At 37.8% G+C, this 14,633-nt stretch overlaps 1 protein-coding gene across 4 annotated transcripts in view; it reads right to left on the reverse strand.

Annotated features, from left to right (window-relative positions):
* Nucleotides 1-2,766: 2,766 nt before the first annotated feature.
* The window catches only part of NUF2 (NUF2 component of NDC80 kinetochore complex), a 40,111-nt gene continuing 28,244 nt past the window's right edge, over nt 2,767-14,633 (reverse strand). For all 4 annotated transcript variants that reach the window (XM_040229991.1, XM_040229992.1, XM_040229990.1 and 1 more), the window contains exon 14: nt 2,767-3,167. In XM_040229991.1, the coding sequence (XP_040085925.1) occupies nt 3,030-3,167 (138 nt within the window). In that variant the 3' untranslated portion in view covers nt 2,767-3,029. The remainder of the gene's footprint in view (nt 3,168-14,633) is intronic.

A 14,633-nucleotide genomic window follows, 5' to 3' on the forward strand; every position in this document is an offset into this window, starting at 1 on the left:
GCATCCTCTATCATGCATTGAACCTGGACTGGTGATTCATTTCATATATGATATTATACATGACTCAATGCCATTCTCCCAAATCATCCCACCCTCTCCATCTCCCACAGAGTCCAAAAGACTGTTCTATACATCTGTGTTTCTTTTGCTGTCTCGCATACAGGGTTATCATTACCATCTTTCTAAATTCCATATACATATGCATTAGTATACTGTATTGGTGTTCTTTCTGGCTTACTTCACTCTGTATAATAGGCTCCAGTTTCATCCACCTAATTAGAACTGATTCAAATGTATTCTTTTTAATGGCTGAGTAATACTCCATTGTGTATATGTACCACAGCTTTCTTATCCATTCATTTGCTGATGGACATCTAGGTTGCTTCCATGTCCTGGTTATTATAAACAGTGCTGTGATGAACATTGGGGTACACGTGTCTCTCTTTTTCTTTTTGATATGAATTCATTTTTTAATTTTTATTTTTACAATACTGCATTGGTTTTGCCATACATTGACATGAATCTACCACGGGTGTACATGGGTTCCCAAACATGAACCCCCCTCCCACCTCCCACCCCATATCATCTCTCTGGATCATCCCCATGCACCAGCCCCAAGCATCCTGTATCCTGCATCAAACATAGACTGGCGATTTGTTTCTTACATGATAGTATAGATGTTTCAATGCCATTCTCCCAAATCATCCCACCCTCTCCCTCTCCCTCAGAGTCCAAAAGTCTGCTCTACACATCTGTATCTCTTTTGCTATCTCACATACAGGGTCATCATTACCATCTTTCTAAATTCCATATATATGTATTAGTATACTGCATTGGTGTTTTTCTTACTGGCTTACTTCACTCTGTATAATCGGCTCCAGTTTCATCCATCTCATTAGAACTGATTCAAATGTATTCTTTTTAATGGCTGAGTAATACTCCATTGTGTATATGTATCACAGCTTTCTTCTACCTGCAATCCTGTATTCTACTTTATGCACAAAAAACATTACATTACTCTGAAAAGGTCCGTTAGGCTTCACCAGAATGCCACAAGGTTAAAAACATCTAGTCACCTCTCAGTATCCACAGGGGACTGGCCCCAGGACCGGTGGTCTCAGATTGTGTCGGCTGATGCTCAAGGGCCATAGTGGTCCTCCGTATCCACAGTTCTGCATCCATGGATTCAACCAACTGTGGATCATTTATTCAAAAGTTCTATTGAAACAAATCCATGTAAAAGCAGACCCTTGCAGTTCACAGCAGTGTTGTCAGGGTAGACTGTATTGGCTATTGAATACCCAAGTCTGAAATTCAGGAAAAATATGACCACTGTGACAATGTATACAATGCAGTAGAAGTTGCATGGATGTGTAATTCATGAGTGAAGCGGTGGGCGTAGATGAAAGTCTTCAAGGAAGGGTACAGAGGCTGAGAAGAGAAGGAGGGTCAAGGGCAGATGCCTAGAGAACCCAAACTCTCTAGGGAAGAACAGAGAATGAGACCCTCATGGGAAAACACCTAAAAGGAACAGACAATTAAGAGAACCAAGAGAGCTGTGTTACTGAGACACAGGGGAAAAAGTATTGGACAGGTAGAATGTAAGGAAGATAAAGATTAAAATGGTCCAGGGAACTTTGATAACTAGTAAAATGATTTTAGAAAGTTCAGTGAACCAGTATGAATAGAAATAACACCACCACTATGGGCAGGGAAAGAAATAGAGGCACATATAAATTAGGTTTTCTAGAAATTTGGTTGTGGGGGGAGAAAAAGAGAACAAGAGCTAAAGGTGGAGACAGGTCTTGGTGAGTTTCACATTTTTTAAACATAAAATGAGAGACATGGTCATGTTTACACCGGTTGCCCAGCCCCATAAATAGACCTTTCCATAGGCTGAACTTATTTTTTTTTAAAGCAAGAAAGGGACAGGGCAATAGCTCAATTTTGTGCTCCAACTATTCTTCCATTGGACACCTAGCCCTTTCCACTCCTCCTAGGGCTTTTCCTCTTACTGAAAGCCTACTCTCTACTTACTGTAGTATTTTATATTTCTGTCAAAGAGAAAAATAACTGGAACTCTGCTGCTGCTGCTGCTAAGTCACTTCAGTTGTGTCCGACTCTGTGTGACCCCAGAGACGGTAGCCCACCAGGCTCTGCCGTCCCTGGGATCTCCAGGCAAGAACACTGGAGTGGGTTGCCATTTCCTTCTCCAATGCAGGAAAGTGAAAAGTGAAAGTGAAGTCGCTCAGTAGTGTCTGACTCTTAGCGACTCCATGGACTGCAGCCTACCAGGCTCCTCCGTCCATGTGATTCTTCAGGCAAGAGTACTGGAGTGGGCTGCCATTGCCTTCTCCAAACTGGAACTCTAAATACCATTAATTAATATGTATTGTCTACCATGGCACTGTTCTAAGCAGTTTGCACATTTTACTTTCCTCATAAAAATGTCATAGCATAAGACCACCACAATCATACTTCCTCTTTTAATAATTACATTAGGAAGTATGGTATAATAAAAACATTCCAGACCTCAGTATTATACAAAGCACAGTTCAAATTTTGGCTCAACTATTTATTCTTTCAGGACCTTCATAGTTACTTCACCCATCAAGTAGTTATAAAAATGTCTACTTAGAGCTGTCTGAGTGAAGAGCAAATGAGATCCCACAATGCTTAGTGCAAAGTCAGGGCTCAATAATATTATACCTCTGTATGTTGACAAACGAAGCAACAAAAGCCAAGAAAATAACAGGGGAAAGAAAATTTCAAATGCAATTGTTTGTTTTATTTCAACCACTACTTACAACAAGGAGCAGAGACATGAATACCTGCACAATTTAAGTTCATGGAAGTCTACAATAAATCTATTATCTTACAAAATAATAATCTATGAAAGTATATAAAAAATGACTAAGCCAACATTATTTGGTACTTTTGATACTTTCATTAACTTCAACTTAACTATTCCCTTTCAGAATATAAAATTAAAAGTTGACAAGCTTTTTATAAAAAGATGTGTAATTCTGTTAATCAGGTTGGGTTCTGAACATTTTCTTCTTCAGTTCAGCTGTTTTTGCATCTATTTTAGCATGGCAGTCCTCTGTTGCCTTTTCAATGCCCTCGTGGTATTTCTCCAAAGCAGCTTTCAAGCTGAGAAATATTTCCTAAGTAGAAAATGAAATACAATAAGGATTATTCCATGCAATGACCAAAACTAAAAGTGAATTATAAGAATTCCAACAGTCTCATTCATATTTATTCATAATATTTTAAAGCCTAAATTATCTTATGCACAAGCACATACAGACACATGTGTGACTACTCTTATTAAGCCACACAGATGCATCAAAAAGTCAGCTACTTAGAAAGAACAAAGCAGACATTAGCAATGGCTTGAATTCTAAGACATTAAGGACATATTTTTAATAACCAAAGAAAAGTTTTTACTTTGGAGCTTTACATGTTTACCAGGCAAATACCTAGATTTCTGTAAATAGCTATAACCTCTGCATTTGGATCATCATTTAAATTATATGTAAATTACAGGTTTAATAAGTATCTACAGGACTGAAAAATATACAAATAACTTTGTTTTAATAAACTGATCGGGCAGTCCTACTATAAGCACTAATGAGCTTTCATATAAACCTATATGGATATGTTAAGAATTAAGAAAAAACTACAAAACAATTTTTATAGACTGAATAAAATAATAAACCAATTAGTCTGCATGCATTATCTTTTATCTCATGCTTATCAAATGCAATTTTAATCCATTTATTATTGATTTTTCTGGAGAAGGCGATGGCACACCACTCCAGTACTCCTGCCTGGAAAATCCCATGGACAGAGGAGCCTGGAAGGCTGCAGTCCATGGAGTCGCTGAGGGTTGGACACGACTGAGCGACTTCACTTTCACTTTTCACTTTCATGCATTGGAGAAGGAAATGGCAACCCACTCCAGTGTTCTTGCCTGGAGAATCCCAGGGACGGTGGAGCCTGGTGGGCTGCCGTCTACGGGGTCACACAGAATCGGATACGACTGAAGTGACTTAGCAGCAGCATTGCTTTTTCTTACATGAAACAATTCTCAAATCTTGATATAAGAAAAAGTAGTATGCTGAAAGATTATAAAAGGTGTTCCACCACTGAAATAAAACAGCAGGCATTTTCCAATGGAAGGAAAAAGCAATAAATGGGTATAATGGTTATAAATATCCTCAATTTTAACTGCTGCTCCCATTAAACTTTTCTTAAACCCATAGTATAGCTAGTACTTATCTTAGTTTAAATTCTAGTGTAGATACTATCTGATTTTGAGCAAATTATACAGATTATAATTAAATATAGTATGAATTCAAAATGTTTCAAAAAAGAACAACACTATTTCCAGAGACTGCTACCTATGCAAGTTTGAGAACTATTGCTCTAGATTAAGTGAATATAAATAGATGGTGAAGGCTAAACACTTTCCTAAAATCTAAACATGGATCATTATTAAATCATAATACAAAAACAGAAGAGTGTACTTAGATTCCCAACATCTAATCAGACATAAAATTACTACAACTATGATGGAATATAAATCATTAGGGAAATAAATAAAAAAATTTTGATACCTTTATTTCTTAAAGCTTATAGGAATAATGTGAATTAGTTGCTAGCTTACATAAACATCATTTTAAAAAACTGGCACAATCAGCAGCTACAGATCAATTTAATTTCATGGTTCTATATAGGAATATGTATTTATTCATATTAAAAGCTGAATAAATTTGGGAGAAAGACATTACTCAGGAGAAACTATTAAAATGAAGTGTAGCTAAATAAAGATATATAATCTGTAAATATCTAAACCAACCATTTAGACACACTGAGAGGAACAATTTTCTCCTGAGGACAACTATATTCTCAAGGAGGAACCAAATCTAGCAGGTAGAGCCACAATGAATGAATGAAATATTAAAGCCCAATTCCACTGGCATGCCCACAGAAGCAAACGAACATCTGAAGTTCTAAGCCAGGCCTCACAGGATGGTAACAGCAATCGATCAGAGCCCTCACAAAAGCTACGTATTTCAGTTTCCAATTAAACTCTGTATCCAAGTGGAATTTTATATTAATATGCATAATATGTTAGTCTTACTGTGATGGCTTGGCTGAAGTTAAATACTTTTAAACTCAAACTCAAGTTCTACATTTATCTTATGCACAAGCACATACAGACACACGTGTGCCTACTCTTATTAAGCTACACAGATGCATCAAAAAGTCAGCTACTTAGAAAGAACACAGCAGAGACATTAACAAACTCAAGTTCTGTCATGTCTAACATGACAACCACTAGGAACATGTGATTATTTAAATTTACATTTAAACAGCTGCATGCTCCTCAGCTGCACTAGCCACACTTCAAATGCACTGTAGCTACAAGTACCTAACGGCTACCATACTCAGTAGTACAGAACATTCCCAGCAGTCAGTTCTATTGGACAGCATTGGTCTAGGTAATTATCTCACTTTCCAAATCACAGATATCAGGATTATATAATATCTATGGAGTTTTACGGCCAATATAGCCATTTATCCACCAAGTATGTATTAACTCATCAACCAACATATTACTGAGTGCCTCCTACAACAGTACTGTAAGCAGTATAACAGTACAATGGGACAGGCAGTTATGCTTTCTACCCTATGAAAGATATAATCCAGACTAGTTTGGATACTCAGCCCTTGAAATATAGCTAGTATAAACCAGGAACTAAATTTTAAATTTTATTTCATTTAAATTAATTTAAATGTAAGTGTAAACAGCCACATGTTGCTAGTAGCTATGGACAGCACAGATCAGAATAGACTAATAATGCTATAGTATGTGAGGAGAGAAATCAACGATATCTGAAAGGAGCCACAGAAAGTTATATGGAGAATATATTTTTCATTACACCTTAAACAATGAAAATGATTAGCTTAGATACAAAACTTTAATAATCCTAGAAGGTAGGGATCATGGCTTCTTTGTTCACACTTATTCTCTGAATCAAATATAAAGGCTACTACCTAGTAGATCCCTTTCATGGATCATAGCTTTGTCACAGCAAAGAGGCTTAAGTAACTCAAAGACATTATGAGCCATGCTGTGCAGGACCAACCAAGATGGATGGGTCATAGTGAGGAGTTCTGACAAAACACAGTTCAATGGAGAAGGAAACAGCAGTCCACTCCAGTATTCTTGCCTGGAAAACACCATGTACAATATGAAAAGGTAAAAAGATACTATGCCAGAAGATGAGTGCCCCAGGTCACAAGGTGCCCAAATACTACCAAGCAGGAGCGGAGAACAGTTACTCATAGCACCAGAAAGAATTAGGCAGCTGGGCCAAAGCAGAAAAAATGCTCCCTTATGGATATGTCCGGTAGTAGTGAAAGTAAAGTCCAAGGCTATATACTGTCATCTTGCTTATTTAACTTATATGCAGATAACATCAGGTGAAATGCTGAGCTGGATGAATCATAAGCTGGAATAAAGACTGCCAGAGAAGAGGGTGAGATTTATGGAAAGAGTAACATGGAAGCTTACATTACCATATGTAAAATAGATAGCCAAGGGGAATTTGCTGTATGGCTCAGGAAACTCAAACAGGGGCTCTGTACCAACCTAGAGGGGTGGGATGGAGAGGGAGATGGGAGGGAGCTTCAGAAGGGAGGGAATATATGTATACCTATGGCTGATTCATGTTGAGGTTTGACAGAAAACTGCCTAATTCTGGAAAGCAATTATTCTTCAATTAAAAAAAAATACTGTTGGGAGAAATATCAACAACCTTAGATATAAAGAACAATATTGCAATACTCCATAAAGAACAATACTGCACAGGAACCTGGAACGTCAGGTTCATGCAAAGTAAACTGGATGTGGTCAAGTAGGAGATGGCAAGAGTGAACATCAACATCTTAGGAATTAGTAAACTAAAAATGGACAGGAATAGGCAAATTTAATTCAGATGATCATTATATCTACTACCTGGACAAGAATTCCTCAGCAAAATGGAGTAGTAGCTTTCCTAGTTAACAAAAGAGTCCGAAATGGAGTACTTGGGTACAATCTCAAAAATGACAGAACAATCCTGGTTTGTTTCCAAGGCAAACCACTCAATATCACAGTAATCCAAGTCTATGCCCCAATCACTAATGCAGAAAAAGCTAAAGTTGACTGGTTCTATGAGACCTACAACACTTTCTAGAACTAAAAAAGACATCCCTTTTCAACATAGGGGATTAGATTGGAAGTAGGAAGTCAAGAGATATCCAGAATAACAGGCAAGTTTGGCCTTGAGTACAAAATGAAGCAGGGCAAAGGCTAACAGAGTTTTACCAAAAGAAGGCACTGCTCATAGCAAATATCCTCTTCCAACAACACAAGAGACAATGCTACACATAGACATCACCAGATGGTCAATACTAAAATCAGGTTGATTATGTTATTTGAAGCCAAAGATGGAGAAGCTCAGTCAGTAAAAAACCAACCAACCAAACAAACAAACAAAAAAACTCGGAGCTGACTATGGCTTATTATTGCAAAATTCAGGCTTAAATTAGAGAAAAGTAGGTAAAGCAACTATGCCATTCAGGTATGACCTAAATCAAATCCCTTATGATACAGCAGAGGTGATGAAAAGATTTAACGGATTAAATTTGGTAGACAGAGTGTCTGAAGAACTATGGACAGAAGTTCCTAACAGTGTACAGGAGGCAGTGAACAAAGCCAACCCAAAGAAAAAGAAATGCAAGAAGGAAAAGTGGTTGTCTGATGAAGCTCCAAAAATAGCTGAGGCAAGAAGAGAAGAGAAAGGCAAGGGAGAAAGGGAAAAATATACCCAACTGAATACAGAGTTCCAGAGAATAGCAAGAAGACATAAGAAGGCCTTCTTAAATAAGCAATGTAAAGAAATATAGGAAAACAATAGAATGGGAAAGACTATGGAGCTCTTCAGGAACATTTCATGGAAGTTCAGTTCAGTTCAGTAGCTCAGTCGTGTCTGACTCTTTACAACCCCATGAATTGCAGCATGCCAGGCCTCCCTGTCCATCATCAACTCCTGGAGTTCACTCAGACTCATGTCCATCGAGTCAGTGATGCCATCCGTCATCTGATCCTCTGTCGTCCCCTTCGCCTCCTGCCCCCAATCGCTCCCAGCATCAGGGTCTTATCCAATGAGTCAACTCTTCGCATGAGGTGTCCAAAGTACTGGAGTTTCAGCTTTATCATCATTCCTTCCAAAGAAATCCCAGGGCTGATCTCCTTCAGAATGGACTGGTTGGATCTCCTTGCAGTCCAAGGGACTCTCAAGAGTCTTCTCCAACACCACAGTTCAAAAGCATCAATTCTTTGGCACTCCGCTTTCTTCACAGTCCAGCTCTCACATCCATCCATGACCACAGGAAAAACCATAGCCTTGACTAGACGGACCTTTATTGGCAAAGTAATGTTTCTGCTTTTCAATATGCTATCTAGGTTGGTCATAACTTTCCTTCCAAGGAGTAAGCATCTTTTACTTTCATGGCTGCAATCACCATCTGCAGTGATTTTGGAGCCCAAAAAAATAGTCTGACACTGTTTCCCCGTCTATTTACCATGAAGTGATGGGACCGGATACCATGATCTTCATTTTCTGAATATTGAGCTTTAAGCCAACTTTTGCACTCTCCTCTTTCATCAAGAGGCTTTTTAGTTCCTCTTCACTTTCTGCCATAAGAGTGGTGTCATCTGCGTATCTGAGGTTATTAATATTTCTCCCAGCAATCTTGATTCCAGCTTGTGCTTCTTCCAGCCTAGCGTTTCTCATGATGTACTCTGCATAGAAGTTAAATAAGCAGGGTGACAATATACAGCCTTGACGTACTCCTTTTCCTATTTGGAACTAGTCTATTGTTCCATGTCCAGTTCTAACTGTTGCTTCCTGACCTGCATATAGGTTTCTGAAGAGGTAGGTCAGGTGGTCTGGTATTCCTGTCTCTTGAAGAATTTTCCACAGTTGATTGTGATCCAGACAGTCAAAGGCTTTGGCATAGTCAATAAAGCAGAAATAGATGTTTTTCTGGAACTCTCTTGCTTTGTCCATGATCCAGCAGATGTTGGCAATTTGACCTCTGGTTCCTCTGCCTTTTCTAAAACCAGCTTGAACATCTGGAAGTTCACGGTTCACGTATTGCTGAAACCTGGCTTGGAGAATTTTAAGCATTACGTTACTAGCATGTGAGATGGAAGGATGAGCACAATAAAGGACAGAAATGGTAGGACCCAACAGAAGCAGAAAATATTAAAAGAACAGTTGGCAAGAATACACAGAAAACAGAAGGATAATACAAGAAAGGTTGTAATGACTCAGGGAACCACAATGGTGCGGTCACTCATCTAGAGCTGGACATCCTAGAGTGTGAAGTCAAGTGGGCCTTAGGAAGCATTCCTACAAACAAAGCTAGTGGAGATAACAAAATTCCAGCTGAGCAATTTAAAAATCCTAAAAATGACGCTGTTAAAATGCTGTACTCAGTATGTCAGCAAATTTGGAAAACTTGGCAATGGTCACAAGACTGGAAAAGGTCAGTTTTCATTACAATTCCAAAGAAGGGCAATGTCGAAGAATGTTCGAACTATTGTACAATTGCGCTTATTTCACATGCTGGCAAGGTTATGCTCAAAATCTTCAAATGAGGAGTCTGCAGTATGTGAACAGAGAACTTCCAGATGTACAGACTGGGTTTAGGAAAGCAGAGCGTCAGAGGTCAAATTGTGACATCTGTTGGATCAGGGAGAGAGTGACAGAGTTTTTCAGAAAAAAAAAAAAAAAAAAAAAACACCTACTTTGGCTTCATTTGACTTTGTGGATCACAACAAACTGTTGATAATTCTTAGAAATGGGAATACCAGATCTCCTTACCTGCCTCCTGAGAAACCTTTCTGCAGGTCAAGAAGCAATAGTTAAAACCAGACATGAAACAACTGACTGGTTCAAAATTACTGAAGTTAAGTTGTATATTGTCATCTTGCTTATTTAACTTATATGCAGATAACATTATGAAAAATGCTAAGCTGAATGAATCACAAATTGCAATAAAGACTGCCGAGAGAATATCAACAACCTCAGACATGAAGATGATACCACTCTAATGGCAGAATGTGAAGAGGAACTAAAGAGCCTCTTGACAAGGAAGGAGAATAAAAAAGCTGACTTGAAAATCAACATCAAAAAAAACTAAGATCATGGCATCTGGTCCCATCACTTTATGGCAAATAGAAGGGGAAAAGGTGGAAGCAGCAACAAATTTTATTTTCTTGGGCTTCAAAATCACTGCAAATGGTGAATGCAGCCCTGAAATTAAGACACTTGCTCCTTGGAAGAAAGCTATGACAAACTAAATAGCATATTAAAATGCAGAGATGTCACTTGGCTGACAAAGATCTGCCTAGTCAAAGCTATGGTTTTTCCAGTAGCCATGTACGGATGTGAGAGGTGGACTATAAGGAAGGCTAAGTGCTAAAGAACTGATGCATTCAAATTGCGGTGATGGAGAAGACTTGAGAATCCACTGGACTGCAAGGAGATCAAACCAGTCAATTCTAAAGAAAATCAACCCCGAAAATTCACTGGAACAACTGAAGCTGCAGCTCCAACACTTTGGCCACATGATGCAAAGAGCTGACTCACTAGAAAGGACCCTGATCCTGGGAAAGATTCAAGGCAAAAGAAGAAGCCAGCAGCAGAAGATACGATGGTTAGATAGCATCTCCAACTCAATGGACATAAATTTGAGGAAACTCCAGGAGATATAGGGCTTCCCTGGTGGCTCAGATGGTAAAGAATCCACCTGCAATGCAGGAGACCCAGGTTTGATCCCTGGGTCAGGAAGATCCCCCAGAGAAGGGAATGACTACCCACTCCAGTACTCTTGTCTAGAGAAGTTCATGGACAGAGGAGCCTGGTGAGCTATAGTCCATAGGGCCGCAAAGAGTCAGACACGATTTAATAACTGAACAACAATAATCTTGTAGGTATATAGACCATTTGCTGAATGGTTGACTAAATGTAGGAATAACTACAGGAAAACAGGGAATTTGGGTTTTAAACAAGAAAGTATAGCAATAAGAGTGATATTTTAACAGAAATAATTTGTCCATACTTAAGATTCAGGGCAGATTTGATGCAGGAGAATCTTAAGGAATAAATTTAGCAAGTTTTTGCTGCAATTCATGAATATTAGAAAATTATGTAATAGAAATATGATTAAAAAACAGTTGTTATGAATAGTTATCAATGAGTTTTTACAAGTCATGACATTAACTTGGTGACTGTTTGGATATCAGGATTATCTAAAGAAAATCCAAAACTGCAACTCTTTGTGATACTTTGAAAATGATGATGCCACTGAAGAATATGAGGAAACTAAATGAAAAAGAGAGGGAAAGGGAAGGGAAAGGAGACAGAGGCAGAGGGGGAAGAAGAAAGTGAGGGTGAGGAAGAGGAAAGACATTGAAAGATGCTAAATTTCACAAATATTATTTTGTAATGATAAGCTTATCCACTGAAAATATCCATCAGGCAGCTAAAATAAGGAGTAGAACATTGACTGGTGCTTCGTTCCTTACATGATAGTATACATGTAAAGTAAATTAAAAGTAAAAATAAAATTTATTAAAAGATTAAAAAAAAATTAGGAGTTGAGGTGGATAGAATAGGAAAAATAGATTTTTGAAAGCTTTATAAATAAAGATGACAATTGAAGCCAGAAGTGATGAAATATCTATGGAAAAGAATATTTAATGAAAAAGAAGGATCATCAGGATCCAACAGAATTACAAAAAGAAAAATTTGGCAATTTTAACACATCCTTCTTTCCTTTTCATGAAAGATGATTATAAAGTAAGCTAAAGGGTTTTTTCATTTGACAAAATGTGTCTCAATGTCATCACAGGACTTAGAGACTCTCTCAAGCTATTCTGAAACAAATGGATATGACAATGTCATCTGGGTAAAGGTAGAACAACTTAACAAGTTGAACAACTAAATGCATCGAAAGTTTTGCTGCTGCTAAAAATCCAACCTGATATTATGCTTCATTTAACAAAAGCATTGTGCTCTGTGGTTGGTGACACCATTACGTGGAAGACTACGTTCAGTACTGAATTCTACATATTAAACAGAATAAAAGAAAGCAGAAAACAGAGCAGAGGACAATAAACAGAATGGAAATTAAACTATATAAAGAGTGGCTGGAAAACGAGCATTAATTAGCCTGATGAGAAGGCTGAAAGAACCCACGATCTTTATTCTCAAATACCTTAAGCACAATTTTATTAAGTAGAAAGGGTACAGATTTGTTCCAGAGAGATGATCTTGATTCACTAGAGTACAGAAATGAAAAATTTTAAACTCAAAACAAGAGGTAACATTTTAATAACTAAAGCTGTCCTAGTAGAACAGCTTGCCTGGTGATGAGCTTTGTAATACTGAAACAATGAAGCAGAATACATCAGTGGTTCTCAAGAGTCATGCTAAAACATTTAGGTTCACGGGCCCTACTGCTGATGGTTCTAATTCAATATATTTGGATGAGGGGTTGCTCATCTTTAATTTTTTTGAATTCTTTATTATATTCTAATACACTGCTAGTTTTAAGAAACAGCATGCTACAAATATTTATGGAAAGCATACTACAATATAAGGCACCATTCTAGGCATGGTTCAGCATGACATACTAAGGTAAAAAATTTGATCACTATTTTATTCTTTTCGTTGCAATGGTGAATGGAATTGTTTCCTTAATTTCTTTTCCTACTTTCTCATTATTAGTGTATAGGAATGCAAGGGATTTCTGTGTGTTGATTTTATATCCTGCAACTTTACTATATTCATTGAATAGCTCTAGTAATTTTCTGGTGGAGTCTTTAGGTTTTCTATGTAGAGGCTCATGTCATCTGAAACTCAAAATGGATTAAAGATCTAAACCTAAGACCAGAAACTATAAAACTCCTAGAGGAGAACACAGGCAAAACACTCTCTGACATAAATCACAGCAAGATCCTCTATGATCCACCTCCCAGAATTGTGGAAACAAAAGCAAAAATAAACAAATGGGATCTAATTAAAATTAAAAGCTTCTGCACAACAAAGGAAAATATAAGCAAGGTGAAAAGACAGCCTTCTGAATGGGAGAAAATAATAGCAAATGAAGCAACTGACAAACAACTAATCTCAAAAATATACAAGCAACTTATGTAGCTCAAGTCCAGAAAAATAAACGACCCAATCAAAAAATGGGCCAAAGAACTAAATAGACATTTCTCCAAAGAAGACATACAGATGGCTAACAAACACGTGAAAAAATGTTCAACATCACTCATTATTAGAGAAACGCAAATCAAGACCACAATGAGGTACCACTTCACACCAGTCAGAATGGCTGCGATCCAAAAGTCTGTAAGCAATAAATGCTGGAGAGGGTGTGGAGAGAAGGGAACCCTCTTGCACTGCTGGTGGGAATGCAAACTAGTACAGCCACTATGGAGAACAGTATGGACATTCCTTAAAAAATTGCAAATAGATCTGCCTTATGACCCAGCAACCCCACTGCTGGGCATACACACTGAGGAAACCAGAATTGAAAGAGACACATGTACCCCCATGTTCATCGCAGCACTGTTTATAATCGCCAGGACATGGAAACAACCTAGATGTCCATCAGTAGATGAATGGATAAGAAAGCTGTGGTACATATACACAATGGAGTATTACTCAGCCATTGAAAAGAATACATTTGAATCAATTCTAATGAGATGGATGAAACTGGAGCCGATTATACAGAGTAAAGTAAACCAGAAAGAAAAACACCAATACAGTATACTAACACATATATATGGAATTTAGAAAGATGGTAATGATGACCCTGTATGCGAGACAGCAAAAGAGACACAGATGTGTAGAGCAGACTTTTGGACTCTGAGGGAGAAGGCAAGGGTGGGATGATTTGGGAGAATGGCATTGAAACATGTATAATATCATGTAAGAAACAAATCACCAGTCTTATGTTTGATGCAAGATACAGGATGCTTGGGGCTGGTGCATGGGGATGATCCAGAGAGATGATATGGGGTGGGAGGTGGGAGGGGGGTTCATGTTTGGGAACTCATGTACACCCATGGTGGATTCATGTCAATGTATGGCAAAACCAATACAGTATTGTAGAGTAAAATAAAGTAAAAATAAAAGTTAAAAAATAAATAAATAAATAAAGGTTAAACAGAGAATGATAATGTGATAAACAGAGTAGGAATAGACGACTTCTTTGGGTCTTTGGCAGTCAAGGAAAAACAGAAGCAGGGAACATGTGTGGCGCTGTACTGATATTCTGGAAGACAAAAATGTAGAAGACGCCTGTCCACATTAAACTTGAGACTGTCTATGAAACAATAAAATAAATATACTTGAAACAGGCAAAGTAACTTGGTACTTGTGATAAAATTATCATTAAAAAATCTCAAAATACAGGAGCCGACCTAAGCTACTTTGTTTCAGGTAACAACTCAAATACATCTAAACTGATCCTAGGAAACACTTTTGAGATTCTTT

The sequence above is a fragment of the Oryx dammah genome, unplaced genomic scaffold, assembly GCF_014754425.2.
Source record: "Oryx dammah isolate SB20612 unplaced genomic scaffold, SCBI_Odam_1.1 HiC_scaffold_28, whole genome shotgun sequence".
Classification (NCBI taxonomy): domain Eukaryota; kingdom Metazoa; phylum Chordata; class Mammalia; order Artiodactyla; family Bovidae; genus Oryx; species Oryx dammah.